This window comes from Heptranchias perlo, chromosome 40, assembly GCF_035084215.1.
Source record: "Heptranchias perlo isolate sHepPer1 chromosome 40, sHepPer1.hap1, whole genome shotgun sequence".
NCBI classification, from domain to species: domain Eukaryota; kingdom Metazoa; phylum Chordata; class Chondrichthyes; order Hexanchiformes; family Hexanchidae; genus Heptranchias; species Heptranchias perlo.
Window position 1 is genome coordinate 17292054 of NC_090364.1, and position 25981 is coordinate 17318034.

The window sequence follows — 25981 nt, forward strand, 5'->3', positions numbered from 1 at the left end:
TCACCCCTCATAATTTTCAATATCTCCATTAAATCTCCCCTTAACCTTCTCTGTTCTAAGCTGAACAATCCCAGCTTCTCCAGTCTCTCCGCATAACTGAAGCCCCTCATCCCTGGTACCATTCTGATAAATCTCCTCTGCACCATCTCTAAGGCCTTGACACCTTCCTAAAGTGTGCCCAGAATTGGACGCAATACTCCAGCTGAAGCCTAAACAGTATTTTATAAAGGTTTAGCATAACTTCCTTGCTTTTGTATTTTGATAGATAGGGAGAAACCGTTTCTACTGGCAGGAGGGCCAGTAACCAGATGGGGAAGAGCAGGGGAGTGGGACTAAATGGAGAGCGGGACTAAATGGAGAGCTCTTTCAAAGAGCCAGCCCAGACATTATGGGCCGAATGGCCTCCGTCTATGCTGTTTGATTCTACGATGAGAAGTAATGCAAGGAATAAGGGCACTCCTCAAATATAGATCTTCAGGTTCAGTGGTGGACACACAAGAGAAGGATAAAGTGAAGATTAGACTGGTGAAAACAGACATTGAGTTTAAGATTGTGGGGGCATAAAAACAACATAAAAATCTTCTATAAATAGATCCAGAGTAAAGAGTCAGAAAGCAGTAAGGGCCTTTGAAAGTTACAGATGGGGAAATTGGGAAACTAGGAAATGGTGATATCCTGAGCAATTTCTGGTGTCTATGAAAGAAGTTGTTGAATGTCCTGGAAGCCAGGGTTGATCTTTGGGAAATTAAATTTTAAGGACAATAGTAATTATAGATAAGGAAGTGAAGGAAATGCTGAAGGTGCTGAAAAGGGCTAAGGATGAATAGTCTGGACACCAAGGGTACTCAAGGAAAAGGCCAACAGAACTGATTACATTCTGACAGGTACAACTCTCAATTCTAATGATCCCTAAGGACTGGAGAGAGAAGGAAACGTAGCACCTTATCTTTCAAAAAGGACGTTGCTGGACATTCTATATTAATGACTTAGATAACACAAGAGAGAGCCATATATCCAAGTCTGCCGATGACAAAAGGATAGGTGGCATAGTAAGTAGTGTAGACTGGAGCATAAAATTACAAAGAGACATTGATAAAGTGAGTGGGCAAAACTGTGGCAGATGAATTTCAACACAGGTAAGTATAAGGTCATCCATTTTGGACCAAAAAAGGATCGATCCAAGTATTTTTTAAATGGTGAAAAGCTCGGAACAGTGGAGGTCCAAAGAGATTTAAGGGTCCATGTACACAGATCATTGAAATGTAGTGGTCAGGTACAAAAAAAAATCCAAAAGGCGAATGGAATGTTAACCTTTATATCTAGAGGGCTAGAATGTAAAGGGGAGGAAGCTGTACAAAGCCCTGGTTATACTCCATCTGGAATACTGTGTACAGTTCTGGGCACCGCACCTTAGAAAGGCTATATAGGCTTTGGAAGCACCGCAGATTCACCAGAGCTCCAAGGATTAAATTACGAGGAGGGATTGCATAAACTAGGCTTGTATTCCCTGGAACATAGAAGGTTAAGGGGTGATTTGATTGAGGTTTTTAGTATTTTGAAAGGGATTGATAGGGTAGATAGAGAAACTTTTTCCGCTGGTGGGGAGTCCAGGGCACGGGGATATAACCTTAAAATCAGAGCCAGGGCATTCAGGAGAGAAATTAGAAAACACTTCTTCACGCAAAGGGTGGTAGAAGCGTGGAACTCTCTCCTACAAAAAGCACTAGATGCTAGCTCAATTAATCATTTAAAATTTGAGATTGATAGATTTTTTTGCTAGTCAAGAGTATTAAGGGATATGGAGCCAAGGCGGGTGGATGGAGTTAGGATACGTATCACCATGATCTCATTGAATGGCGGAACAGGCTCGAGGGGCTGAATGTCCTACTGGTGTTCCTATGACAGTGAGCCTGACACCTGCTGTGGGACGAGCACTGGAGGTTCTCCTGAAGAAGCATTTTGTTCTCAGGATGTGGGCATGCTACATTTGTTGCCCATCCCTAGTTGTCCTGAAAAGATGGTGGTGGCTATCTTCTTTAATTACTGATTAAAGTTAAAAGGTGCCTGTGGCTTCCCAGTTTGTTTACCTAGCTCAGCACACCACAGACCCCTACACTAGGGAGACGGGGGCTCTTTAAGGTACTTGAAGGGTACAATTATTTCAACAGTTCAACATACAAGAACGCAACTAATAACTATACAAACCGGTGGATCATCAACACTAAAATTAAAGGATTCCTTTCAAAAGGTTGCCAACACCATTAATTATTATAACAAATTTTCAGCTGATATAAACAAAAAGATGAAATAAATCAACAGGAAGAAAGCCTTGGATCCAGCAGCCCGTGAAGTACTCGTGCTGTAAAGTGTGCAGAGTTTTTTTGTAGCTTCAAACTCTTTGTTCTTGCCCTGTACTTCAACCATATGAAGTGTTAAACTCACTTAAGAAGCAGTATATGGGTAAGATGGGTATAGAGGGATATGGGCCAAGTGCAGGCAATTGGGACTAGCTTAGTGGTATAAACTGGGCGACATGGACATGTTGGGCCGAAGGGCCTGTTTCCATGTTGTAAACTTCTATGATTCTATTCTGATCTGTATGAACATTTGATGCCTATACAGGGTGAATGGGTGATTTTTTTTTAAAGAAGGTTCCATGTCAACACTAAAACCGAGCAACCTTCGTAAAAGGCCTTAGCTTGACAAGTGCACCACAATAACACCAACATTACAGGGAATGTGACATCGCAGTAAAGCTAATTGGTTGGGAGGTGGTTGTGGTGGACTTGGATTTCCAGAAGGCATTTGACAAGGTGCCACATCAAAGGCTACTACACAAAATAAGAGCTCATGGTGTAGGGGATAACATATTAGCATGAAGGATTGGTTAGCTGGCAGGAAACAAAGAGTAGGCATAAATGGGTCATTTTCAGGTTGGCAAAATGTAACGAGTGGTGTGCCACAGGGATCAGTGCCTGGGCCTCAACTATTTACAATCTATATCGATGACTTGGATGAAGGGACCCAGTGTATGGTTGCTAAATTTGCTGATGACACAAAGGTAGGTAGGAAAGTAAGTTGTGAAGAGGACATAAGGAGTCTGCAAAGGGATATAGATAGGTTAAGAGAGTGGGCAAAAATTTGGCAGATGGAGTATAATTTGGGAAAATGTGAACTTGTCCACTTTGGCAGGAGGAATAGAAAAACAGTATATTATTTAAATGGAGAGAGATTGCAGAACTGAGAAACAGTGGGATCTGGGTGTCCTAGTACATGAATCACAAAAAGTTAGTATGCAGGTACAGCAAATGGAATGTTGTCATTTATTGCAAGGGGAATGGAATATAAAAGTAGAGATGTTTTGCTACAGTTGTACAGGGCATTGGTGAGACCACATCTAGAATACTGTGTGCAGTTTTGATCTCCTTATTTAAGAAAGGACATTATTGCTTTGGAGGCGGTTCAGAGAAGGTTCACTTGACCGATTCCTGGGATGAGGGGGTTATCTTATGAGGAAAGGTTGGACAAGGTGGGCCTGTATACACTGGAGTTTAGAAGAATGAGAGGTGATCTTATTGAAACATATAAGATCCTGAGGGGACTCGAAGGAGTAGATGCTGAGGGGATGTTTCCTCTTGTGGGAGAGACTAGAACTAGGGGCCACAGTTTAAAAATAAAGGGTCTCCCATTTAAGATGGAGATGAGGAGAAATTTCTTCTCTCAGAGGGTCGTGAGTCTGTGGAACTCCCTGCCCCAGGGAGTGGTGGAGGCAGGGTCACTGAATATTTTTTAAGGCTGTTAGATAGATTCCTGATTAACAAGGGAGTCAAAGGTTATAGTAGGTAGATGGGAATGTAGGGTTGAGGTCACAATCAGAGCAGTCATGATCTTATCAAATGGCAGAGCAGGCTCAAGGGGCCGAATGGCCCACTCCTGCTCTTAATTCGTACTTTGCCTCCCTGATGCAGGGTCAAGGATGTCACTGAGCAGCTGCAGAACATTCTGGAGGGGGGAGGGTGAACAGCTAGAGGTCATGGTCCATATCGGTACCAATGACATAGGTAGAAAGAGGGATGAGACAGTTTTAAGGAGCTGGGAAAGAGTGTAAGAAGCAGGACACCTGGTGCCATACACTAGTCAGTATAGAAATAGGAGGATAGACCAGATGAATGCGTGGCTGGAGAGATGGTGCAGGAGGGAGGGCTTTAGACTCCCGGGGCATTGGGACCGGTTCTGGGGGAGGTGGGACCTGTACAAGTCTGATAGTTTAGCAAAAGTGGACCGGAAACAGCTACTTGAAGGTAAATCAATGTCACAACAGTGGGAGGCATTCAAGGGGTGCAGAGTAAACATGTTCCCACAAAGAAAAGGGTGGGGCTGCCAAATCTAGAGCCCCCTGGATGTCAAGGAGCATACAGGGAAATATAGGGCAGAAACGGAAAGCTTGTCAGACATCGAGAACTCAATACTACAGAAAGCCTAGAGGAGTATAAAAAATGCAGGGGTGAAATTAAAAAAGAAACTAGGAAAGCAAAGAAAGGGCATGAAAAAATATTGGCATGTAAAATCAAGGAAAACCCAAAGATGATTTATAAATACATTTAGAGCAATAAGATAACTAATGGTAGGCCCTATAAGAGACCAAAAAGGTAACCTATGTGTGGAGGCGGAAGATGTTGGTATGGTTCTTAATGAATACTTTGCGTCGGTCTTCACAAAAGAGGGGGACGATGCAGACATTGTCGTTAAGGAGGAGGAATGTGAAATATTGGAAGGGATAAACTTAGTGAGAGAGGAAGTATTAAGGGGATTAGCATCTTTGAAAGTAGATAAATCGCCAGGGTCGGATGAAACGTATTGCAGGCTGTTAAAAGGAAGCAAGGGAGGAAATAGCGGAGGCTCTGACCATCATTTTCCAATCCTCAGTGGATACAAGTGTGGCGCTGGAGGATTGGAGGACTACTAACATTGTACCATTATTTAAAAAGGGAGCGAGGGATAGACCGAGTAATTACAGGCCAGTCAGTCTAACCTCAAAGGTGGGAAAATTATTGGAATCAATTCTGAGGGACAGGATAAACCACGGAGTAAGGCATAAAGGCACGGGTTAATAAAGGTCAGTCAGCATGGATTTAAGGGAAGGTCGTGTCTGACTAACTTGATTGAATTTTTTGAGGCGGTAACAAAGAGGGTGGATGAGGGTAGTGCGTTTGATGTAGTCTACATGGATTTTAGCAAGGCTTTTGACAAGGTCCCACTTGGCAGACTGGTCAAAAAATTACAAGCCCATGGATCCAAGGGAGAGTGGCAAGTTGGATCCAAAATTGGCTCAGTGGCAGGAAGCAAACGGTAATGGTCGACGGGTGTTTTTGTGACTGGAAGGCTGTTTCCAGTGGGGTCCCGCAAGACTCAGTACTAGGTCTCTTGCTTTTTGTGATCTATATTAATCATGCCCCTTACATTTAAGTCCAAATCATTAAGAAGTTTGCAGATGATACAAAAATTAGCCATGTGGTTGATAGTGAGGAGGAAAGCTGTAGACGGCAGGAAGATATCAATGGACTGGTCAGGTGGGCAGAAAAGCAGCAAATTGAATTCAATCCGGAGAAGTGTGAGATAATGCATTTGAGGAGGGCAAACAAGGCAAGGGAGTACACAATAAATGGGAGGATACTGAAAAGTGTAGAGGAAGTGAGGGACCTTGGAGTGCATGTCCACAGATCCCTGAAGGTAGCAGGACAGGTAGATAAGGTAGTTAAGAGGGCATACAGGATACTTTCCTTTATTAGCCGATGCACAGAATATAAGAGCAGGGAGGTTATACTAGGAATGTATAAAACACTGGTTAGGCCACAGCTTGAGTGTTGTGTACAGTTCTGGTCATATTACAGGATGAAATTGCACTAAAAAGGCCTTGTTTGCCCTCCCCAAATGCATTACCTCACACTTCTCCAGATTGAATTCCATTTGTCACATTACAGGAAGGATGCAATTGCACTAGAAAGGGTACAGAGGAGATTTGTGAGGATGTGCCAGGACTAGAGAATTTTAGTTATGAAGAAAGATCGGATAGGCTGGGGTTGTTCTCTTTTGAACAGAGGAGGCTGGGGGTGATTTAACTGAGGTGTACAAAATTATGAGGGGCCTAGATAGAGTGGATAGGAAGGACCTATTTCCCTTAGCAGAAAGGTCAATAACCAGGGGGCATAGGTATAAAGTGATTGGTAGAAGGATTAGAGGGGAGCTGAGGAAAAGTTTTTTCACCCAGAGAGTGGTGGGGGCCTGGAACTCACTGCCTGAAAGGGTGGTAGAGGTAGAAACGCTCAACTCATTGAATTACCACCTGGATGTGCACCTTAAGTGCCGTGACCTACAAGGCTACGGATCAAGTGCTGGAAAGTGACATTAGGCTAGGTGGCTCATTTTCACCTGGCGCAGACACAGTGGGTCAAATGGCCTCTTTCTGTGCAGTAAATTTTCTATGATTCTATGACTTGTACCAAACCTGGGTCAGACCCTATCTGGAGTACTGCATTCAGTTTTGGGCACCGAACCTTAGGAAAGATATATTTGCCTTGGAAGGGGTACAGTGCAAATTCACCAGAATTATACAAGGCCTTAAAGGATTAAATTATGAGCACAGGTTGCATAAACTAGGCTAGTATTCCCTTGAGTTCAGAAGGTTGAGGAGTTAGGCCATTCAGGAGTGAAATCAGGAAGTCTTTTTCACACAAAGGGTAGTGGAAATCTAGAACACTCTCCCCAAAAAGGCCATGGATGCTAGACAATTGAAATTTTCAAGACTAAGATGATAGATTTTTGTTGTGTATTGATATCAAGGGATATGGATCAGACGCAGGAATTGAGGTACAGACCATCTGCGATCTAACTGAATGGTGGAACAGGCTGAAGATGCTGAATGGCCGACTCCTGTTCCCATGCTCCTAAGGCCAGAGTGGCAGTGATCATTGCAATGCAAGGGGGTGAAAAGATAGGTGGTGTGTTTCTTAAGAAGTCACAAAAAATAGGGAAGATAGGATTAAGCATTCCTTAAGGGACAGAAGTTGGCACATTTTCACTGAACAAGATGGCAGGCAGGGCCCCACAACACTGAAACTGCACTGGTCAGTCATAAATAACATTGCATGTCTGCCACTGTATCTTACTGCCTTTCTTCAATCTCTCCAATGCCCTTATCACGCCTCAATCTCTTCACTGCCTTTTACACCATTGTTCACTCCATCCTCATTCATCTCCCCATAATAGTCTACTTCTGCCACACTGCTCCCTCTTGGTTCCACTCCTGCCACACTGCTCCCTCTTGGTTCCACTCAGATCTGGCATTATAGGGAGATTTTCCACTTTGTTGCTGTGATTGCAAACTGGAAAACTGCACACCCCAGCCCGTGATCTTCTGTTCATTAAAATTAATGATGAATAGAAAATTATAGGTTGAAGGTGCACAATTTCCCAATATGCACTGCAAGAGTAACATTAAGAAAATTACCACTTATCCCTCCTACAATTTTTCCTCCCATGCCTACACAGCTACTTCTGGTCTACCCTGGGTCAGTTTCCACACATATGATGCCAACGAACAGCTTTACCACTCCACTGATTCAAAGGCTCTTGCTAAACTCACCAACTGTTTGTCCAATATGAAGTAGATGAGCCAAAATTTCTTTCAGCTTCATATTAGCAGAATCTGAGCCAACCTGTCTCCCACCAGCACCTACATGTCTCTGGCCTTTACTCCATCAACTTCAGTCTAAGTCTGGAGGTGCAGAATCTTGGTGTATTCCTTGACCTGGAGCTTTCTTCCTCACATCCAATCCATTACCAAAACTGCATTTTTCCACTTCTGAAACATTGGCCCCTCTGTCTTAACCTCTCTCTACTGCTGCCTCATCGACTTGTTCCACCTCATTGGTGCTTGTTGCTTCACCAGATGCTCCCTCCTGACTGATTGCCATGTAATTGATGTATCTGGGCTGGTGCTAGCAGGTTCTGGAGTGCTTGATGAGCGCTTGTGAGATGGACCTGATATCTGCTCTTCCCTGCTGCCAGCATCCTCACCTTCGGAGGCACTTTACAAAGCAAAGGGAATATGCGTTAGGTTCCACGGCCAATGGCTGTGCACACAATAGCAAAGCTAATATGGCCCCTTGCTGCTGACAGGAAGATGTGGCAGCCTGTTAGTCACTAACTGAGTGTAAAGTGCTAGCAAGAAGTAGAAGTGGATCTTTTTCTTATTGGGCTTGCATGAAGCCACAAAGCTCTCCCTCACCTACCACCTCAATAGTTTCTACACCAATTATTAGAGGGTCTGTTTCTCCTGTTGAATGAGGTGGTTCGAGTTAGGTAGTCTGACCACCCTCCCCCCAACCCCAATGCATGTTCTTTTATGATGGTTGCAGCCAAATTTCTGCCCTATACACAGCCTATGTTCCCCTTAGAACAAAAGGAAGAGTACAGAGCATGCAAGTGCCATAGTGAAAGTAAGTCTTGGCGTTTGTCTGGCACCAAATTGGAGCTGCAGCTTGACTGATACGATAGTGAGGGCGGTATAAGATGTGATTGTTGGAGCCAAGTGCTCTGCAGGCTGATGTGGGACCATGTGGCTGAGTGATTGGTGGGAGCACGATACAGGCATGCCTTTCCTTTCACTGGGCACCATTTACTGAAGCTTACGTTGGCACTCTTCCACAGTCTTGAGAAGGTTTTGTGCATTTGGTCCCATAATCTATGAACGTGGGAGACTGCAGTGACAGTCTGCCACCTCCAGCCAGGTCTGCTGCACAGTGCTCTAAAAGGAGGCTCCCCTATCGCTAAAATTGGCCGGTTTCCTCAGCATCACCTCCTGCAACAAGATCCCCGGGCTCTTCAATGAAGGGAGCAGTTCCCAGAGCTCTTTCAGCCATCATTCTAAACAGCAGTCAGTCTCCAACACAGTCAGTTATGCCTCCCTTTAAGAACTACTCCACTTTGGATTCTCTGCTCCCCCAGGTTAAACAATGCTGCCTGTGCATAAGATGTGCATGAAGCATACTTAAATTATTATATAATCTAACCCTGTGGAATCTGGTGGGGTTGAGCTGCGAGCATGGGCCACTTTTGCCCAGACTGGGAATGGCCCTAAGGCAGACCCTGCAGGAAATAGTGTCAACACACCCACAAGGAACAATACTGAAGCATAACAATAATCAAAACATTAAAAATGAGTGGGACAAAGTCACCTGACCACACAAGGCAAGATTCCTTTTATTATTGGGGTCGTGTCCTTGGGTGCTTTTCTCCCACAGAGATTCTATATGTATGTGAAGGTTGATTTAATGTGGAAAGATGTGTGTATGTGTAAAGTTGGGAGACAGACACAGGAAATCATCAAAAAAAAAGCTTTGTCATACACTGGGCTCGATTTTCGGATGTCCGAGCGGGTGCATTTGTGGCGGGGGGGGGGGCTCCGAAAATTGGGGATTCCCGGGGCGGGTCCAGAGTCCGGCTCCAACCCGCCCACTTCCAGGTTCCCCAATGACGCACTTAAATGCGCGCACAGCCCCTGCATGCAGGACTCCCACCGGCAATTAAAGCCAGCGGGATCCCACTTAAATCAATTAATTGGATACTTCAGGTCGTTAGGAGACCTGATTTGTAGGATATTTTAGGAGGGGAGGGATTTTCAGTTGAAATGGACGTGGGGTTGCAGCAACCAGCCTGTGGTAGTTGCAAAGGTCCATTTGACAGGTCGGGGGGAACCCTCACTCATTGCAGGAGGCCACTGTGTCACTTCGGACAAAGTTTGGCCTGTACCAGCCTCCTAACAACCTCAACTCTGGCGTGCAGACACGTTTACCTACCTTGCTGACCCCCTCAAACGTACATCTTCCGGATGGGGGCTGCAGTCGTGACCTCCTTGGAGGGCGAACAGCATCACTAGCCTCGCTGGCCACCTCTGACACGTGGAGCTCCACAACACAGTGCTGTGACACATCCATCTGCACAGCAGGAGGGAGGGTAACCGCAGAGAGAGATGCATCGCAGAAGGCACTACCCTCGCCACAGGGTCTACAGATCGAGGCTCAGCTTCCTGGACCTCTCTGAGCAGCAGTGCACACGGAGGCTCAGTCACTCGGTACGTAGTCGTGGACATCTGCAGCCTCCTTCATACCGAGCTGCTCCAGGCTGGCCTGAGCACCATCTTCTTACCTGTCGCTGTCAAAGTCGCCCGTAACAATTTCTCCTCCGCATCCTTCCAGGGTGCCACCGGGGACATTGCCGGCGTCTCTCAGTCATCTGCACAAAAGAGCCCTGCAAATACATCTACACCCATTCTGCAGTGACACAATGGGTGGCATCAGTTGTGGGTCTTCATGGTGATCCTCAGGAAAAGGCATTACTGCACAAACCAGACAAGATTCGCAAAGACGAGGCAGTAGCGGTGATAACAAATTTTTACGTTTTTTTGCAAAACAAACAAAAGTAAATCAAAAACATGACATTTTGTCTTACACCCTTGTGCGTCCCCTTTGTGCTCACAAAACCTTCGCCTTACGTTTACGGGAAGCCCTACGTGGTGCTACCCCTTCAGCAGAGGTAGTGGTAGGTTGCTCTTGTCCATGCTCAGACCGAAGAGATGCTTTGCGCGGACGCCCTCTGGGTTTCGGTGCCCGTGAGGGCCCCTCCAAAGACTGCTCTACCTGCACCTGTGCAGGGGCAGACTCAGCCATCTGGAGAATGGGCAGCATTGCGGGTACTGGTTGAGAGGGGAGCAACGGGTGAGACGTGGGAGCGCTTTGAGTGGCGTCCCCACTTCCACATCACCTTTCACCATCATCCCTCTCCTAGCCCAGGCCCACATCACTCCTTCCATCCTGCTGGACGACAGTCTGGAGGACTTGTGTGAAGCCTCGGAAGGCCAGTTGTAAGGTATCTGTCAGCCTGTTTAAGGCAGCAGAATGTTGCTCACCCTGAATCCGAACAGCCGTTGTCAGGGCCTGAACGGACTCATTGTTGAGCCATGCTTGAAGTTCGATGGAGGCTAACCTTTCCTCCATCGCAGACATTCCCGCACCTACCCACGACACTATCTCAGAGATGCCTTCACGTCCCTGTGACACTATCTCGGAGATATCCTCCTGTACCTGTGCCACCGCCACCATTCCACTCATGCAGGAGTTGGACTCCTCCATCCTCTGCGCGATTGTGGAGATTGCCGAGATACTGGAACAGTTGCCACGCGCAATGTGCTGCTGCCCCTCAATGACTCTCCTTTTCATGGCTGGCCCCCAGGGTTCAGCATCTGGGTCCAGCTGAGCAGAGGCTAGAGAAGAGTGCTCCCACTGACGCAGACTGTCCATGGCTGCCCCTGCCACCAGTGTCTGCTCGTGCTCACATGTGCGTGGTGACTCACCATGTGCAAGCCCAACTAAGTGAGGACAGGGACCCACCGACGTGTGTGTATCTGCGCTGGTGGATGGCTGGCACCCTCAGAGGCCGGCAGATCCTCTGAGGAATCGCCCTCTGCCGTCACGGCGCTCGCAGATGGCCCTGCAAGAGAACAGAAAGCAATATTAAGCATGTGGACAGATGTTGAGGTGCTGCAGATGCCAAGTGATGCTAAGATCATTCGCTATCACGAGTGCAGAGTGTTAGATTTCTGTCACCAGCCGCTTGTGCACTCCCAGTCTCGGCGTCCGCCATGGACAGGCACTCCAGCGTCCGTCTTATTCCGAGTGCCTGCTGCTCCGCGTCTGTTAAGACCACCTGGTGGGGCGAGCCCCCTCCGGTCCTTGCCCTCTCCCGGACATGCTGGCATCTCTTCTCCTATCAAGGCAAAACAGAGGCGTGATTGAGTGATGGTTGCATGGTGACCCGCTACATGCATTGGTGTGGGTGGGGGTGACCGTGAGGGAGATGCATGGGAGGGTGCGTGAGACATAGCCATGAGATTGTATGAGGATTGGGTTGCGTGGTAGTGTTCGAATGGGAACTGGGGCGGTGAGTAAGTGCAGGCAAGGTGAGGATGATGGTTGAGTGGATGTGAGGAGTGATGCGAGAGCGTTGTGGTGGCAGTGCAGAAGGAGTTGTGTGGTGGTGGTGGAGATGTGGAAGACGGAGTGTGGGAGAATGCCTAAGTATACTCACTTTGTCTGACCTGGTTAGGTCATTAAAGCGCTTCCTGCACTGGACCCAGGTTCGGCACACACTGCGGCTGCTGCTGACCTCCTCCGCCACCTCCAGCCAGGCCTTCTTGGTGGCGGAGGGAGACCACCTCCTCCCATCCGATGGAAAAAAAATTTCCCTCCTCATCGAGCAGCACCTGGAGTGAGGAGTCAGAGCGCCTTGGAGCAGCCTTGGCTCTGGCCTGCTCCATGATCCAAAATTGGTTCTTTGCTGTAGGAGGAGCATTGGAGGACTGCCCCTTTAAATAGGGCTTCTCCTGCTGACAGCCTGTGATGCGGGTGCGCAGTGCGCCCACTGTGCAAGTCTGGAACGGGAAACCCGCAAGCACGCATAAGTACCTTCAATTAGGCTGCTAACGCATGCGGAGCACCCCGAATTCACTGGGCGTGTTAACCACGTGCCCAGTGGATCCCCCGCTGCCAACCCGCCTCCCTCCTAATATCGGGCCCATTGTCTCAAACAACATTACTAAGGTCAAAAACATTCCACACTGCTCATTGCTGCAGAAACGTATAAATGTGTTCTTACTGGTATAGGCGCGTGCATAAAGCACATTATCCAGCACTGCATCTGGATCCACGTGAAACCGATCAGCAATCCCTCGCAGTCTATCTGGGCGGCTGCACTAGGTTAAGGATTTTGGGTCTACTTAATAGGATATCTACAGGATATCAATCAGAGACTATGGCCTGAAAATTGCTCATGAAATAACGGCGAGGCTAACAGGGGTTGTAGTCATTTTAAGGCAAATGGAAGAGCAAGTTCTGGAGAGCACACGTGCGCAGTCAAACGCGGAAATCGCTCTATCGTTTGCCCTGCTCGTTTGAAAGCTTTGCTTTGAAGAGATCTCGTCGGCTGACCGAATGGACCAGTGTGAACTTGCTGCACTGCCCAGCTGGAAACTAACTAATCTCGCCATAAAAAAAAGGTATGCTGGGTTTTAATGGTGTGGTAAGTATTAATGACTGCCAAACAACCTCTCTGGCACTGCAAATTTACTTTTTAAAAATGTGCAGTTTCATTGCTCACGATATTAATTGTTGTTGGGGACATTTAAAATAAAAATTTTAAAAATTGTGATTTTTTTTAACCTCTGTCATTTAGTCTTACACTCTCTATTTCGCTTTCTCTAACTCATTTTATTGGGAATTTACTAATCTGCCTGACACTTCCTGGTTCTGAGTGCATGGCTTGTCAATGATGCTTCCAGCTTATTGGTTGAAGGAAGAGAGAGATCCTTTCCTCGCTCTCACAGCCCAGGAAAGACTGCTGTATTTTTTGCAGGTCTCAATAAAGCAAGTTGGTGCCTAGAATCCCGCGAAAAGTTTGTGGGTGAGTTAGTTACTTACAAGCGGCAGGCGACATCCATTCGCCGCTCAGCGCAATTTCTGGGCCTCTATAGGTTCCACAGGGTTTGATCATTTAAATAAATAATAATAATGACACATACATACTGATACTACACAAGATAAAAACAGACACTTACAGGATACAATACAGGATATTATACAGACACTATACTGGATATTTCAGACAATAACACAGGTACACACCGACAACGTAGAATATTACAGACACACCAGCCTAGATTTTCCACGGGTGAAATCTTGAGCAGAATAGAGTAGCGTGTGTTTTGCAGGTGCTCAACGTAAATTCTTTATTTTCCGCAGTCAACCTAATTTAAACATTAGGGGTGAGCTTCAGGTGTCAGGGATATCTCTGATACAGAGCTTGCCTGTTGTAGGCAAGAACTAGCGTGTTGCTGCAGAATTAAAAGCCTACAGTAGTTTAAAGCAGCAGGTATCCAAGCACAAGCAGCAGGGAGAAGAGCACAAGGGTCATTAAAAATGAAGTCTACAGGAGGGCAGAGAGCCCCCAGCATCTTGGATGCAAATGTGGAAGTGCTGCTGGACAAAGTGAGACAGGAGAGAGGCCCTGTTGGGAACAGAGCCCTGCAGGCTCTGTAAAGGGCTGCACTGGGGCAGGTGAAGGATGTGGCCATGGCAGTCAGTGCCAACTCCAAGACCCCACACGTGGCTACTCAGAGCCAGAAAAGGTTATGCAACCTTATGAGGTCAGGTAAGGTGAGAGGTGCCAGCCACACCAAAAATGCACAGTACTGAGCTCCTCTGTCCATTACGACTCCCCTCACACTGTGCTAAAGCGGTTGAATTGCTTACCATCAATGCCCAGGAAGTAGCACAGTGCTCGTGACACCTCAGTCTTCAACTGCAAGTGTAACTTCACTCACAGCCTTACATGCATTCACCCCACTAAGAGCTTCATAAAAGGAATCTAATTGCTTGATGCATACACCTGTCATCCTACTGAATCAGATTACACAAATTGGGGTTGTATTCTCTGGCGTTTCGAAGGTTAAGGGGTGATCTGATCGAAGTTTATAAGATATTAAGGGGAACAGATAGGGTGGATGGAGAGAAACTATTTCCGCTGGTTGGGGATTTTAGGAGTAGGGGGCACAGTCTAAAAATTAGAGCCAGACCTTTCAGGAGCGAGATTAGAAAACATTCTACACACAAAGGGTTGTAGAACTTTGGAACTCTCTTCCGCAAATGGCAATTGATACTAGCTCAATTGCTAAATTTAAATCTGAGATAGATAGCTTTTTGGCAACCAAAGGTATTAAGGGATATGGGCCAAAGGCAGGTATATGGAGTTAGATCACAGATCAGCCATGATCTTATCAAATGGCGGAGCAGGCACGAGGGGCTGAATGGCCTACTCCTGTTCCTATGTTCCTACCCATTATAGGCTGCATGTTGATACCCAAGGTAATTCTTGCTTCCTTCGTTCTTTTTCAAAGATAAGATAGCCCATAACAAGAGACAGAACTTCAAAAAGTGGTACCGTCTGACCACCACCCACTATGAAGAAGTGGTTATAATGGGAGATTTTAATTTTCACAGACTGGGAGAAGAACAGCTCAAGTAGCTCATGACCTTGGCATCCTATCTGACCAAGCTGAGCTTTTGACCCTATATGCGCTCCATCACCAAAACTGCCAGTCTCCACTCCTGCCTCAGCTCATCTACTGCCAAAACCCTCATCCAAGCCTTTGTTATCTCTAGACTTGACTATTCCACTGCTCTCCTGGCTGCCCTCCCACTTTGCACTCTCTATAAACTTGAGCTCATCCAAAACTCTGTTGCCCATATCCTAACTTGTACCAAGTCCCGTTCACCCATCACCGTTGTGCTCGCTGGCCTACAATGACTCTCAGTCCGGCAACGCCTCGATCTTAAAATCTCATCCTGGTTTTCAAATCCCTCCATGGTCTTGCCCCTCCCCATCTCTAACCTCCTCCAACCCTACAATGAGTATGAGTCTCAGTTCTTTTTTCAAAGGAAGGAGGCTGCACTTAACAGATAACCCACCTGGCAGACCAGCCAATGTACAATGCCTCAGCCACTACAAGGGAGGAGGCCCTCCAAATAATTTGAGTACCACCTTTCAACGACCCCAGACCTCTCAAGCATCAGTGAAAATACACCCACTTCATGGGAATTAGTCAAGAGGGAGCACTGGGCGAAGCAGAGAGTGCCAGTGAGGAGGAACAAGTGGTGGTGACAGCAGCCAAACAGCAATGGGGGTGGGGGCGAAGAGACCAGATGTGCAACTGGTGCAGGAGCCACGGATCCGTACCTTACAGAGGCTGCACACATTAAAGCAGAAGCCCTTCATGCAGTCCTTTGAGAATCTTCAAAGCCCTTTACATGGAATGTTGGGGAACTTACAGATGTGCTGCTCCAACATCTGTATAGGGATACAAGGGTGTTTCTGGAACTTGCAGAGCACTATAGAGTGAATAGCAACTCCAGGGTGACCAGCAGTGGCGGTCTAAGGACATTGGGGCCAAGAGCTGAAACGGTTTTGTCTGCCAATAACACATTTACTGCTATTCAGATCTTTGGCTTCAATTTACAGGAGGCTCTCACTTCTAGTCGACAGAGGGTAAGGGATTGGCTTGAGCAGACCTTGATGGCAGCCTTCACGTTCTTTAGCAGTGACCAGGGATCTGTCGCCACATATATTCTTGGTCATCCGCAAGGGGTAGCTAGCAGCTAGGGTAGGAGGAGAGATCGATGAAGGCTTCATCTCTTCCATGCAACACTCCCAGGACTGCAGAAGAAGCAGGTAAGAGACAGCACAGACATCAAGGTGCTGGCAGCAGTGACAGGGTCATCTCATAGCCCAGCAGAAACAGGGCATTTACAACAGGTGAGTAATGGAGTTCCCATTAAGGAACATCTTCCGCCAAGGCAGCACTTAGGAGGAGGAGGAGGTAATTGGGAAGTAGACGGTACACACCCCATATATTCAAGTGCAAGTATCGGGGAAGCAAACATTGATGCAGGGTCACAATGCGAAGTACAGAAATAAATTGATGGTATGTCCCACCAGAACTGGGATCGGGTATGAGCATTATTGTTATTTCTTTTGCCCTCATTGTGGAGGTTCCAAATTGCTGTCAATAGCTAAGGTTGAAGGAGTATCCCTGGTCCCCTAGCAGCTAGTCCTCCATTTAACCTGCTCCTCCAAATAGTCATGGCACCATGGACTGTCACAAGTTGAAAGGATTATGGCTACTTGTTATTAGGTATCTTGCAGTCACCTGTATTATTTGGCTGTGGTTGTCCAGGACCACCTGGACCTGGTCAAATGGACTCCTTTGTAATTAATGTATGTTACGGGGTTGTTGTTTGTTGCCCTGAGGCCATCAATTACATCTTGTACCTTTGGGAGTCCAACTACCTGGCAGTCGAGCTGGGCACATTCAGGTTCCTTCCTTTCCATGGGGAAAGTGACAAACGTGCTATCCCAGGTGAACAAGATTGCAGTGATCTGCTTGATGCACTGCTGTACTGATCTAGCAAATGTTACAAGTGAAATGTGCTGGTAACATTTAAGAGTTAAATGCTAGCTGCAACAGGCAGGGCTGTCCTGTGCTAGGTGTTGCCTGAAGATCAAACTCAAGTAGGTGACACAACTCCCCTCACTGTTTAATCATAGACTGCATAAGTCATTGTGCCCGAGGCATAGACCCATTTCCCAGACGGCCTGCTATGCCAGCGCACCCACCTCTCCCTCTACTGAAATTATTTTTCCTCCTCCAATCCAGCACAGCCAATGACTGACCCAGTGGAATGCCATCGGTGGAATCATAGAATCTTACAGCACAGAAAGCCATGTGGCCCATCATGCCGGCTCTCCGAACAAGCTCACCACATAATCCTATTCTTCCGCCTTTCCCTATACTCTTAAATTTTTTCTCTGAAACAGTTATCCATTTCCCATTCAAAAGTTAAATAGATTCTGCTTCTATCACTAATCCTGGAAGGGTCTTTCATATTGTAACAACCTTGTGTAAAAAATGTTTCCCTAACCTCTCTTATTCTTTTGGGATGGTCTTAAGTTTATATCCTCTAGTTACCAACCAGTGGAAATAGGTTTCCTATTTACCTCATCAAAAACAGCTCCAGTTTCTATAGTCTCTCCTCAAATAAATGAACACAACAGATTAACAGCAACCTAACTAATGAATTGCAAAGATTTAGCCTTACCTCTTTGCTTTTATATTTGATGTTCTTATTTATAAAACTTAGGATCCCAACTTTTTTTTTTAAAAAGTCTTATCAATCTGTCTTTCATAAGATAAGATGAAATGTAGCAGCATGGATAGAGAGTTGTCTCAGAGGAAACAAAAGGACAGAGTACTACTTACACAACACCAAGTGAACAAGATGTACGACTCAAAAATTATGTAAGTATACCTTGCAGACCAATTTGAAAGAGACATCCCTATAATGAAAGTCTCTGTGAAATGAGCAGCTAGTGCAACCTGCAGGCAAATCCCAGGGGTCCACTTTTGTTCAGTATATATAGATACTATGGAGTTGGGCAGAGGGCCGAAGTGATTCTCCTCCCTCCACCTGAAGTGGGCACCGCAGCAGCACTGTAAATGGCCCCAGCGCTCACCCTCAGCATATTACTAACCTTGCCTGGGAAACAGGCTGGGATCAGGGGCACACATGCTAAGCATCTGGAAGTCCCACGTCGCTACACTTCTGGTGGTGGAGCGGGACCCGAGGAAAATCCAGGCTTATGTGCTGAATCCCTGGACCCCAAATGTCTCACCCATACCTTCTATTCCCGCTGCCACACCAAACAGCTCCCAACACAATGTACTACTTACACAACACCAAGTGAACAAGATGTACGACTCAAATTATGTAAATGTAAGTATACCTTGCAGACCAATTTGAAAGAGGTATCCCTATAGTGGAAGTCTGTGTGAAATGAACAGCTAGTGCAACCTGCAGGCAAAATGTGAAACTGCAGCCATTACAACAAAAAGCTACATTTATATCGTTCTTTTAGCCTAGTAAAACATCCCAAGGCATTTCATAGTTGGGGCTCAGACCCAAGTAGGAGGAAGCAATAGGGAAGGTACAGGTTGTGTGTTTACAGGATCTGAGACAATAACAGAAGCAGCCATGGATTGGAAAAGGCTAAGGAAAGGATACAAGGTATTCTCTGTATCAATGAAGATCACCTTTCCTCCACAGTATCCACTGGGTCCAGGAAGCTGAGCAGTTACTACAATGAAAGAAAATCAAAATTACTCAGATAAATCAATTGGTACAATGCTGGTCCAAGGCAGCTAGATCACTACTTTCATCAACCTCCCCCATTTCAGTGCTCCTTATCCCAAGTTCACCTGAATTGAAAGTTCCAGTGTAAACAGAGCAAAGCTGAGCTGATACCTTTGTATTCTGCAACTCAGAGAACCTCTACTGTAATTCTTTCCTCTAGGTGGTTCTATGTGGTGTAAGTATAAGTCTAATAAACCAAACTGAACCTGGGATAGGCTACAATCCTCAGTTTTCTCATCAGCAAAACTGCTGATTACTTCCAACACCACTGAAAGAATTTGCTTTCTAAATTACTGCAGGCCAACTCGTGGCACTCTAACTCACTCAATGATATTTTTGCTGGTCTTTTAAGTCCATAATTTGCACTATTTTGTTTGGATTACAACAAAGACACAGATTCTCTGTTTCCACATCCTGTACTTACATTAGCATCTTTTAAAGTGCTTTGTAAATGGGAACTTACCACAGAAAGTGTGTGACAGCTGTGTCTTTCCAGTTCGAAATTCTGCAAAAAATAGAAATTAACTACTAAAGAAAGATGAAAGAAAAACCTTGCATTTGCACAGTGCCGTCCATATCCTGAAGATCTAAGTGCTTTAAAGCCAGTGAATTACTTTTGAAGTGCAATCACTGTTGCTTGGAAGAAGCACTGAGGGTAGCAAGGGCACAGAATGTACTCTGGGTGGGGGGCTTCAATGTCCATCACCAAGAGTGGCTCGGTAGCACCACTAATGACCGAACTGGCCGAGTCCTGAAGGACACAGCTGCCAGACTGGGCCTGAGGCAGGTGGTGAGCGAACCAACGAGGGAAAAAGTTACTTGACCTCGTTCTTACCAATCTACCTGTCGCAAATGAATCTGTCCATGACAATATTGGTAGGCGTGACCACCGCACAGCACTCGTGGAGACGAAGTTCCGTCTTTGCATTGAGGACACCATCCAACGTGTTGTGTGGCACAACCACTGTGCTAAATGGGATAGATTCAGAACAGATCTAGCAGCTCAAAACTGGGCATCCATGAGGCGCTGTGGGCCATCAGCAGCAGCAGAAATGTATTCCAGCACAATCTGTAACCTCATGGCCCGGCATATTCCCCACTCTACCATTACCAACAAGCCAGGGGATCAACCCTGGTTCAATGAGGAGTGTAGAAGAGCATGCTAGGAGCTGCACAGGCGTACCTAAAAATGAGGTGACAACCTGGTGAAGCTACAACTCAGGACTACATGCATGCTAAACAGCAGAAGCATCATGCTATAGACAGAGCTAAGCGATTCCACAACCAACGGATCAGATCAAAGCTCTGCAGTCCTGCCACATCCAGTCGTGAATGGTGGTGGACAATTAAACAACTAACGGGAGGAGGAGGCTCTGCAAACATCCCCATCCTCAATGATGGCAGAGTCCAGCACGTGAGTGCAAAAGACAAGGCTGAAGCATTTGCAACCATCTTCAGCCAGAAGTGCCGAGTGGACGATCCATCTCAGCCTCCTCCCGATGTCCCCACCATCACAGAAGCCAATTCGATTCACTCCACGTGATCAAGAAACGGCTGAGTGCACTGGATACAGCAAAGGATATGGGCCCCGACAACATCCCGGCTGTAGTGCTGAAGACTTGTGCTCCAGAACTAGCTGCGCCTCCAGCCAAACTGTTCCAGTACAGCTACAACACTGGCATCTACCCAACAATGTGGAAAATTGCCCAGGTATGTCCTGTCCACAAAAAGCAGGACAAATCCAATCCGAACAATTACCGCCCCATCAGTCTACTCTCAATCATCAGCAAACTGATGGAAGGTGTCATCGACAGTGCTATCAAGCGGCACTTACTCACCAATAAACTGCTCACCGATGCTCAGTTTGGGTTCCGCCAGGACCACTCAGCTCCAGACCTCATTACAGCCTTGGTCCAAACATGGACAAAAGAGCTGAATGCCAAAGGTGAGGTAAGAGTGACTGCTCTTGACATCAAGGCAGCATTGACCGAGTGTGGCACCAAGGAGCCCTAGTAAAGTTGAAGTCAATGGGAATCAGGGGAAAAACTCTCCAGTGGCTGGAGTCTTACCTAGCACAAAGGAAGATGGTAGTGGTTGTTGGAGGCCAATCATCTCAGCCCCAGGGCATTGCTGCAGGAGTTCCTCAGGGCAGTGTCATAGGCCCAACCATCTTCAGCTGCTTCATCAATGACCTTCCCTCCATCATAAGGTCAGAAATGGGGATGTTCGCTGATGATTGCACAGTGTTCAGTTCCATTCGCAACCCCTCAAATAATGAAGCAGTCCGAGCCCGCATGCAGCAAGACCTGGACAGCATACAGGCTTGGGCTCATAAGTGGCAAGTAACATTCGCGCCAGATAAGTGCCAGGCAATGACCATCTCCAACAAGAGAGAGTCTAACCACCTCCCCTTGACATTCAACGGCATTACCATCGCCAAAACCCCCACCATCAACACCCTGGGGGTCACCATTGACCAGAAACTTAACTGGACCAGCCATATAAATACTGTGGCTGGGTATTCTGCAGCGAGTGACTCACCTCCTGACTCCCCAAAGCCTTTCCACCATCTACAAGGCACCAGTCAGGAGTGTGATGGAATACTCTCCACTTGCCTGGATGAGTGCAGCTCCAACAACACAAGAAGCTCGACACCATCCAGAACAAAGCAGCCTGCTTGATTGGCACCCCATCCACCATCCTAAACATTCACCCCCTTCACCACCGGCGCACTGTGGCTGCAGTGTGCACCATCCATAGGATGCACTGCAGCAACTCGCCAAGGCTTCTTCGACAACACCTCCCAAACCCGCGACCTCTACCACCTAGAAGGACAAGAGCAGCAGGTACATGGGAACACCACCACCTGCACGTTCCCCTCCAAGTCACACACCATCCCAACTTGGAAATATATCGTTGTTCCTTCATCGACGCTGGGTCAAAATCCTGGAACTCCCTTCCTAACAGCACTGCGGGAGAACCTTCACCACACGGACTGCAGCAGTTCAAGAAGGCGGCTCACCACCACTTTCTCAAGGGCAATTAGGGATGGGCAATAAATGCCGGCCTCGCCAGCGACGCCCACATCCCATGAACGAATAACAAAACAAATGCAGCCAAATTGCACACAGCAAGATCCTACACACAGGAATAAGATGAATGACTATTTAATCTGTTTTTGGTAATGTTGGATGAGAGGTAAACATTGGTTAGAACAGAAGGAAAACTCCCCTACTCTTCTTCAGTGCCATGGGATCTTTTAAGTCCACTGGAACAGGCGGAAAGACAGCACGTCAAACAATAGGTTTTGATTCCCAAGCAGCCTCCTTTAGAACTGTTCCTGGCTATAAGTGAGGGTCCAAGTCAAAAAAGATTGCCTTCTAAAATGCATAGGTGCTCGTTAAATAGTCTTAGACTGATTTGAAAATGGGACCTCAATTTCTAGCGCTCTCAAGAATTGGAGCATATACTGGAGTGGAACCCACAAGGGTACCTATTGGGCGTCGCTGAAGAACTGAGCATTGCTTCTCTATTCAAATGTGTGCTGGAGCTGTATGGCAGAGGGGATCCTTTTGCACCCATGCTTTTTTATCCATAGGCCAAGATTACTGAAAGGTCGCATAAGGGACATTTCAAAGATGCATGAATGAAGAGACACAGAATATTAATTCTGGAGGACATGTCGAATCCAACAAGATGCTACAACATGGCATCTAGTACTAGTGTTGCTTATGATTGCCATAACTGTGCCAGATAGACACCAGCGCAATGGCCTCGCTGAGTGAGTAATCACTTCAGTTAGTCCCAAACAACCTTCATGTACAATACACCTGCACCTTTTCGTGCATGGCTCAGGTGAATTCTGAACTTACTGGCCTTGATATTTATCTTCCCACGACGGGCGGGAGGGGGTCAGGGGGATTAAAAATGAAAAAAAAACACAGGGAAAGCGACCCCAACCCGCTGCTCATGCGCCTGTGTCCGTTTTTACGGCGGTAGGGGTGCTGGCATCCAAGTCTCCTGCTGTGGAGAGGCGGGACACTTCATTAAAATCGTGCTCCCTTAGTGCAACTAGGAGCCTGATTTAAATTTTACAGATGCCACGTGGGTTTCTAAAGGGTCAGGAAACCTGGCAGTGAAAGGGAGGCGGCAGCTGCCGGCTCCATAAGGTAAGTACCTTTTACAGCACTCCTTGTGGGCTAACAGTAGCAGAAGTACTCTCCCCGGCCCCTCAAGGAAGCCTTCGGCCTTTCCTCCGCCGGTCACAGCCGATCCCACCCCCCCCCCAGCTCTGAACACCGACCTCTCCATGCCACGATTGTGACCGCACTCCCCCTCCCCCCAACAAAGCTCCAAACGCCACCTTCCCCCTCCTAATTGCCAGGGGCTGGAAAAAAAAGGTTAATGAGGTCCTGCATTTAAATTTGGCAACATTTCGGCGATCCCGGTTTTGCCGGGTTCTTCGGCCGTTTTTGTCCTCCTCCGCACGCTTCCCACCTCCTGTTAATATCGGGACCATTGTATCTGCGTTGTACTCACCACCAAATGCCTCAGTGATTGCCATGCTTTCAATTCCTCCACCCAGTAGTTTACTGCAATGCAACAAAATAAATGTTAATGCTGCACATAATCTCTCATTCTAGTCTTACCTGCAGAAAGTGTAGCACACAAATCATGCTAGATATGTTGACATGAGTATAATACATAAGCATAGCTGCAGCACCCATCCATTGTGTTCAACATACTCTATTTGGTGTGTTCACAAATCATGCATTACTTTTTTCTAAAAGGCTTTATGAAATCTAACCTAAAAAATTTTAAAGGTGTTTATTGAAAGTAATACAAATGTGCTGTATTTAGCTTTTTGAATCATTCCCTTGCCCATATTGCCATTTCTGCTGTGTGCCTTCCTCCCTATAGTCACGAGCAGGACAATCTGTGTTGCGAACTTTATCGTGACTATCATCGATGCTATCCATAGAGCCAACAAAAGCAAAATGGGATAGCTTCCTTCTGCAAAGTGTCCCCACTGCTGCCTTTTCCTCCCCCCCCCCCACCCCCCCGAGGTGGCTAGAGCTGTGAGGTGAATGTCCAGTATGGTCTATATAAGCTGCAACCAAATAAGAGAAATACCATGAATACTCTGATGTTTATAGAATTTAAAAATATATATTTTTGAGATGTACCACTATCACTGTAAAGAGGAGTACCATACAATCCAGTAGTTAGAGCCGGCCACCACCTGTAAGTGAAGACGACAGAGCTGGCACTTGGGCATCATAAGTATTCATTCTCTGCCCCACTGTTTTTTAGAATACAATGGAGCTAGTTCCTGCAGTAAAGGGAATGGAGATAGCTCCTGCAGTAAAGGGAATGGAGATAGTTCTGGAAATAATTCCTGCAGTAAATGGAATGGGCAGATCATGGCAATATTTCCATAGCAGTAAAATGTGGACGAATCACAAAGAAGTCAAATGCAGCCTCAGTGACCACCACAGTGCTCCACGTTTAATGCCTATGTCTCTGTTAATGTTAACTTTTATGCATCTCAGCCAGTTCATATTTATGCTTCCAATAGCACTGTTTAAACAAAGATATTCTTGAAAACAAAAATATGTACAATAGCTCGTGTTTGATTTTTGAAAAGGTTTTGCTACTGGGAATCCATTTCAGGTAATTTCCAAAGCTTTTTCTAAGTAATGTTCTCACTCTAATTCTTGGCTGCCAGTGGTGATGTGAAACACTGTTCTTCTCTTCTCGCTGTACTCAGATGCAGTGAGAAATCCTGGCTCCTGCAGTACAAAAAATCCATGTTTTGCATGCAAATAAGACACACAAAGACTGTCACAAATATGAGCTGTATTTATAAGAGTAATGGGAGTGCAACAGGGTTAGTATTGCACGGGATATATTTATATCAGTAATGAGACTGTAACAGGCATAGTATGGCACATAGTCCCATTACTGATGTAAATACACTAACAGGGTTAGTATGGCACGGGGTGCATTTATATTAGTAATGAGATTGTAACAGGATTGGTATGGTCGGGGTTTATTTATACCAGTAATGTGACTGTATCAGGGTTAGTATGGTCAGGGATTATTTATGCCGGTTATGGCCTGTAACAGGGTTTATTTGTACCAGTTATGGGACTGTAACAGAGTTAGTGTGGCCAGGGTTTATTCATACCAGTAATGGAACTATAACAGGGTTAGTACGGTAGGGGTATAATTATTCCAGTAAAAGGACAGTAACAGTGTTAGTAAGGTGAGGATTTATTTATACCAGTAATGTGACGGTAACAGGGTTAGTTTTGCAGGGGGTCTATTTATACCAGTTACAAGAATGTAAAAAGGTTAGTATTGCAGTGGGTGTATTTATACTAGTAACAGATCTGTAACAGTGTTAGTATGGTCAGGGTTTATTTATACCAATAATGGGACTGTAACAAGGTTAGTATGGTCATGGTTTATTTATAAAAGTAATGGGACTGTAACAGTGTTAGTATGGAGAGAGTTTGTTTATACCAGTAATGGGATTGTAACAGGGTTAGCATGGTCAAGGTTTATTTATACCAGTATTGGGACCATAACAGGATTAGTATGGTCAGGATTTATTTATACCAGTAATGGAACTATAGAAGGGTTAATATTGCAGGGGGTCTATTTATACCAGTAACAAGAATGTAAAAAGGTTAGTATTGCAGTGGTGTATTTATACTAGTAACAAGTCTGTAACAGTGTTAGTATGGTCGGGGTTTATTTATAAAAGTAATGGGACTGTAATAAATAAACCCTGACCTTACCAATATTATATCAGTACTGGGCATGTAACAGTGTTAGTAAGGTTGGAGTTTATTTGTACCAGTAATGGGACTGTGACAGTCTTAGTATGGTCATGGTTTATTTATACCTGTAGTGGGTCTTTAACAGGGTTAGTCTGGTCAGAGTTAATTTATGTCAGGAATGAGTCTGTAACAGGGTTAGTATGGTCAGGGTTTATTTATACCAGTATAAAAACCATTTAAGATAGAAAGGGGGGAGATAATTGATAAACTAATTAAACTTAGAGAGAATAAAACCACTGGATTGCATCCAGGCATATTAAAAGAAGCTAGGGAAGA

The 25981-nt window shown here is 45.9% G+C and overlaps 1 protein-coding gene across 1 annotated transcript in view; it reads right to left on the reverse strand.

Annotated features, from left to right (window-relative positions):
* Nucleotides 1-25981, reverse strand: part of dmc1 (DNA meiotic recombinase 1) — an 85348-nt gene that overhangs the window by 52881 nt on the left and 6486 nt on the right. Inside the window, exons 4-8 of the mRNA XM_067974225.1 lie at nt 24567-24649; nt 23397-23449; nt 19321-19362; nt 18729-18801; nt 12712-12803 (exon numbers count right to left, since the gene is read on the reverse strand). Coding sequence (XP_067830326.1) covers nt 12712-12803; nt 18729-18801; nt 19321-19362; nt 23397-23449; nt 24567-24649 — 343 coding nt within the window. The remainder of the gene's footprint in view (nt 1-12711; nt 12804-18728; nt 18802-19320; nt 19363-23396; nt 23450-24566; nt 24650-25981) is intronic.